At 35.6% G+C, this 6,000-nt stretch overlaps 1 protein-coding gene across 1 annotated transcript in view; it reads right to left on the bottom strand.

Annotated features, from left to right (window-relative positions):
* Nucleotides 1-1,223: 1,223 nt before the first annotated feature.
* LOC145678771 (heat shock 70 kDa protein cognate 4-like) overlaps nt 1,224-6,000 on the bottom strand; it is a 56,816-nt gene continuing 52,039 nt past the window's right edge. Inside the window, exon 4 of the mRNA XM_081749269.1 lies at nt 1,224-5,549. Within this exon, the coding sequence (XP_081605395.1) occupies nt 3,645-5,549 (1,905 nt within the window). The 3' untranslated portion in view covers nt 1,224-3,644. The remainder of the gene's footprint in view (nt 5,550-6,000) is intronic.

Raw genomic sequence — 6,000 nt, 5'->3', positions numbered from 1 at the left:
TTTCAGACGTGGAAGAAAGTAGATAGTTTTTAATAAGTTTAAGTTTCAAAAAACTTCTTTCTCCACTTACCACTGTTACCAGTAAGGTTAACAAAATCCTTGTAAGTGTAACACTGATATTGGGAGCAGTCATGTTCCTTAATTAATTTTAAAGTCTCATTTGGTGAACTTTTAGGCTTAATTATAAAGGATATTATTTCCAGTTCGTCTTTCAAATCATTGGGGTCAATATCTCTCGTTCTTCGTGTGTTAAAATGCTAGCAAGTTTAGTACACTTTGCAGACAAAAGTTCAGGTGGCACAGATTACTTAGGAAACTCGCTGTGATGTTTAAGTTGCTCAAACCTTTTATTAGAACGTTGTAATAAAAATTGATCTTGTATCTTGTTCGTGGATCTTCAATAGCTTCATCCTGTGCCTCGTACTGAAACTGCCTCTTCTTCTTTCGACTTCGAGCTTGCACTATATTACCTATCCGTAAATCATCCATATCTAATACTGATGCCAACTCCATTGCATCATTAAGCAAGACTGAAACTTTGCATCATTTCTGCTTCTCTCAAAGTACTCAGATATATTTTCAAGAAACCCGACTGCATCCAACACATGAGAATCAATGCTTTGGAGACTTTTGCTTACTATGTTTATATGGAGTAAAAAGTCATACCATCGTTAGAACATTAATGAATAGAAAACATATAAAAGACACCATGATAATCTTATTCATCCTACCTCAAAATCTTATCTACGCCGCTGCAAGAGAAATATTGAGCTAGATACCCATCGCTAGTAGTTTCATAATTGAAAACGAGGGGGAATGCTCTGAATTTCCTGAGTGAGTATTTTCCTAAATGTGAGTTTGTAAGTTCAATTACATTCTCAGGTGAACACAATTTAATTTTTCCATGTGGGCCTATCATTAAGCATTATATATTGATAGTATTCTTTTCCTTATCAAATTTTGTCGCCCATTAGACTTGCCGCCCTGGGCGGTGGCACGGCACGACCTCCTCGTGCCGGCCCTGCTTCCCATGCAATCTAAGTCCAATTTCATCTCACATCCATAATGCATATAAATAGGTCATCATTGGTTTATAGCGTAAACACATAATCTTTCTAGGAGTAATATCTCGCTTAAAAGTAGAAGATACAATAAATATTTTCATATGAGCTCATTTTATTTCTGTGTCAGGCTAATAAGTTGAAATTAAAAACAACAAATAATTTTAATTATCTTTTAATTAGTTGGTCATTTTAAAAAAATGAACATCAGCACAAAAGCATTTCATGACTTATTTTGATAGTTACAACTAACTTCACTTCTATAAAGTTATTTTATGTTTTAAAAAATCTGAAAATAATTCCCTCATGAGGGTAGTAGTCATGATTTCTAAATTGTTACAGAATCCATTATACCATAGTACACTCCACGCTGTGCTTAAATGCATATTTGTTTACATGAATGACTAAAGTGCCCAATGATTCAGATCGACGATTCACCAAGATTCAGATTATTCTGCTCTTCATTGAACAATTTCAGAAATTAGTAAAGTGCTGTTGTAGATGAAGTTGTATCCTGAGTTAATGTATTATCAGTGGCGTATTTAGGGGGGTGGCTTCCGGGCTTAAGCCCCCCTCCCCGAAATCTTACTTAGTATAGTAAAGTAAATAAAATATCTTGCAGAATTTTCACATTTCCAGGCAAAGCTCCCCCCCTCGAAAGTTAGCAAAGCCCCTCCCGAAACAAAATCGTAAATACGCCACTGTGCATTATTATTATTATTATTATTATTATTATGTTAGATTCCAAATCTCAGGACGAACGTTGGTTCCCACAATCAATTCAGCAAACCAGCATATCCTGCAAAGAATTCCAGTGATAGCGAAGAAAACAGCAACACACATATTCTCCGTATGGTATGCATAATAATGTCTTGTACACGTAAACAAAATCAGGATAATATCGTACTTAAGTTCAAGTACTTAAACAATTTAAAATTATAAGGGCATGTATTGGTTTTATAAATTTGCTCGTAAGACAAAATAAGTCTGTATATGAATATACAATATCATGTTGAACATCTTTATACTAATCGACTAAGCAAGAACATCGTCATCGACTTCGATGGAAACAAAAGCATTTACAGCTGCGCCGTTACTGTCAGTAGTAAACGTAAATTGTCCAGAGTTGTGCTGCATGGTGTCTCTAATGTAGATGAGACCGTGGTTGAGATAGGACACCAGAATAAAGACTATTCTATCTATATTCATTTACAATAATATATGCATTTATATGCATTGACTGATCTGTATTGTTGCAATTTATTATAAATACAGTTTTGTAAAGATTAAGATTAACAACATTAGTTAGTGGTAACATTATTATTGAACAATTCTCATTTAGTGCAGTGTTATGAAGCATTAAATGTTTACCTGACCATAATCAAACAAGCATGTTCTATAGTGGTGGTCGAATATACTATTGAGAAAAGGCTACCAATATATTATTGATTAGTATTATTGTGCAGTCATAATTTCGTGTATTGTTATCAAGCATTGATCTTTGTAGGACTTGATTTTTTTAAAGATCGGGATCTTTCTTTATTTTCACTGTCCATGAAATGGAAGCTGGTTGATAGGATACTTTTACTTTCTCAATAGAGTTAGAATTCACTTCTTCAGCACACGTGACCATACACAGTATGACGCTAAATTCGTTGTACAAAAGCAGAGGAGTGATTCCTGAGAGTAAAACAAACAAAAAAGTTTCAATAAACATAGGGCGAAAACCCTATCGTTTTACGTGTTATACGCTGCCGAAATCATGAAAAAATGAATTTTAAAGGTTCATAGCTCCAAAACTATGGGACCTACTTTGGTCGGGTCAAGACTTCACTTAGGAACTAGTATGTGCCCTATCCAAAAATGCGTGTTTCAGAATCCTGAGGTGCTTCCACAACAATTTTTATAGAGGGAGTCTGACTACGGGCCTATGATATAAACTACTCTCCAACTACCTCCATAGAAATTGTTGCATGGGTACCTTAGGATTCTAAAACATGTATTTTTGGATAGAGCACATACTAGTTGTTAAGTGAAGTCTTGACCCGACTACAGTAGGTCCCATAGTTTTGGAGTTATGGACCTTTAGAATTCATTTTTTCATGTTTTCGACAGCCTATAACACGTAAACGATGGGGCTTTCGCCCTATGTTTATAGAAACTTTTTTGTTTGTTTTACTCTCAGGAATCACTCCTCTACTTTTGTACAACGAATTTAGCGCCATACTGTACATATCTTGATATGGATCGTGTATATTGATATGGATTTTGAATGACATTTCCAGGTTATTTATCTTGATCTACTGTACTCTTTCGTTTCTTTTTTACCGGATCTTCTGTATTGGAATCACCAAAGCTAAGCACCGTTAAATACTCTGGATATTGTACCCAAAATAGTAATCATAATTGCGAAAAGAAAGTGCTCCAGTGTTCACCATTGCATTACGTAGTCACAATATCAATTGTGATTTTGATAAGCAATGTTGTTAAAAGATGTAACCAAAACTTAAACTCAATCATTACTTACACGGTACAAAAGACATATGTATTTCACATATGATAATCCTACATTCACCAGAAAATTCAACATTCATTGTTATCAGGATTGAATTTTCTTTCCCAGTCATTCCTAAGAATTTCCACTTTTAACTTTATCTCATCCATTTGACCGTGTAATTTGGATAGCTCATCCATTCGTCCTTCAATATATCTCACATATTTCATTAGATCTTCCTGCTCTTTTTTCTGCGTTGAAAATGGGAAATACAAGATAATTACAGCCAGTAATAGTGGCACGACATTTATAATAATCTGAATTGTGTTTTCTTCTTTCGTTGAAAATTGAAAGTACAACACAAGAACAACCAGTAACATGACCAGTATTGTTTTAGTATCAGTTATGAATTGTAAGACATTTCTAACTGTTTGCCTTGTGTTTTCGTTCTTAATAACTTTGTCGAGAAAAGAAGGCACATTTGAGTTGCTGTTAGGAGAATTGTGAGTAAAATCATATTTTGTGCTCGTAGCAGTAGCTTCTATTTTCTCGTCCTGCATACATTGGTCGCATTTCCAAATTACATTGCGAAGATTAGATATTTCTTTAAATTGTAACGTTGTTAATGACGCACATTTGAGGTCATAAACAAGTCCACATTTCCCTTGACATTTAATACCAGAAGCTTCGGCAATATTTTCCAAGCATAGACCACAGGTCGAGTTGCCTATATTCATCTTGGAATTGCAGACTTCTTGTATTTCATCAAATTTCTGCTCGTACTCTTCTCTCCCAGCAAATTTATTGTTATCCAGCCAGCTAATTATTTTTTCACACTTACGAACAATAATTTTCTTCTCGAAACTAGGAACTTGGTCTTCCATTTCATTTTCTAATCTCCTCTTTACGCTGAAACAGTAACATTCCAAATCGTCTCTTATTTCTTTAATTTCTTTCAGTTTTTCTTCCTCCATTTTATATTTTTCTTCTGCACTGATCATGTTTGCAATGTCTTCCTTTGTGAGACTACCGTTATTGTTTATCACAGTGACAGTCACAGGAGTAGAACAACCAGTTGTTTTATCTGAAGCAGACACATTTAATATTCCATTAGCGTTAATATCAAATGTTACCTCAATTTCAGGAACACCTCGTGGTGCTGGTGGTATACCAGTAAGTTCAAATTTAGCCAGCAGGTTATTATCCTTCGTCATGGCTCTTTCGCCTTCATATACTTGGATAAACACTTCAGATTGGTTGTCAGAGTAAGTGGAGAAAGTGTGAGTCCGTTTCGTCGGGATTGGAGTGTTACGTTTGATCAGAACGGTCATTACTCCGCCGGCTGTTTCGATACCAAGGGACAATGGAGTGACATCCATCAGATCCAAGTCCTGTACTTCTTCAGACTTGTCTCCGTGAAGGATGGCCGCTTGCACGGCTGCTCCATAAGCAACAGCTTCATCAGGGTTGATCGATTTATTAAGTTCTTTGCCATTGAAGAAGTCTTGCAACAATTTTTGGATTTTAGGGATTCTAGTAGAACCACCGACAAGTACAATATCATGAATTTGTGCTTTGTCCATTTTAGCATCTCGAAGGGCCTTCTCGACGGGTTCCAAAGTGCTACGGAAAAGATCAGCATTAAGCTCCTCGAAACGAGCACGAGTGATAGAAGTGTAGAAGTCGATACCTTCGAACAGGGAATCAATTTCAATGCTAGCTTGGGTCGAAGAAGAAAGGGTTCGCTTTGCTCGCTCACAAGCAGTTCGAAGACGACGCAAGGCACGCTTATTCTGTGTCAGATCTTTCTTGTACTTCCTCTTGAATTCTTGGACGAAGTGATTGACCATTCGGTTGTCGAAATCTTCACCGCCCAAGTGAGTATCTCCAGCAGTTGACTTCACTTCAAAAGTGCAGTCTTGAATTGTCACAATGGATGTATTGAAAGTACCTCCTCCATGGTGAAAGATCAATACATTACGTTTGACAACAGCCTAAAATAGAAAATTACAATAAGATTACCTTGATAGAAAAAATGTTTCTTTGAAATCTCCGTGACCTATATACAAAGAAGGAAATAGTTATCATTGAACAGTAACATTACTGAGTGGAACTAGTACAAAGTGAAAAGAAATTACAATAAGTTTAGTTGGTGTATTTATACAAAAAAAAAAAAGTAAGTTTCATTTCATTTTTGAAACTACGGTAGACTTCCGAAATTTACGAATTCTACACTGAAACCAGAAGTAGTGGATTTATGAATGCCGGTTACATTAGAAGAATACGGTCAAAGATGGAACCATTTCCTCACACACTGAATCCATAACAAAAAACAGTTTCTCGTTATATCTTATAATTATTACTATATAGCAAGCGATATTGAAACCAGAAACTGTACTCGAAATGAAATGAAATGAAAGCTTTCAGTTTGACGTTTCACGTTTA

This window comes from Thermobia domestica, chromosome 2, assembly GCF_964235325.1.
Source record: "Thermobia domestica chromosome 2, izTheDome1.hap1.1, whole genome shotgun sequence".
Classification (NCBI taxonomy): domain Eukaryota; kingdom Metazoa; phylum Arthropoda; class Insecta; order Zygentoma; family Lepismatidae; genus Thermobia; species Thermobia domestica.
Note: the sequence above shows the minus strand (reverse complement) of the source record. Positions and strands in the feature narration are given on the sequence as shown.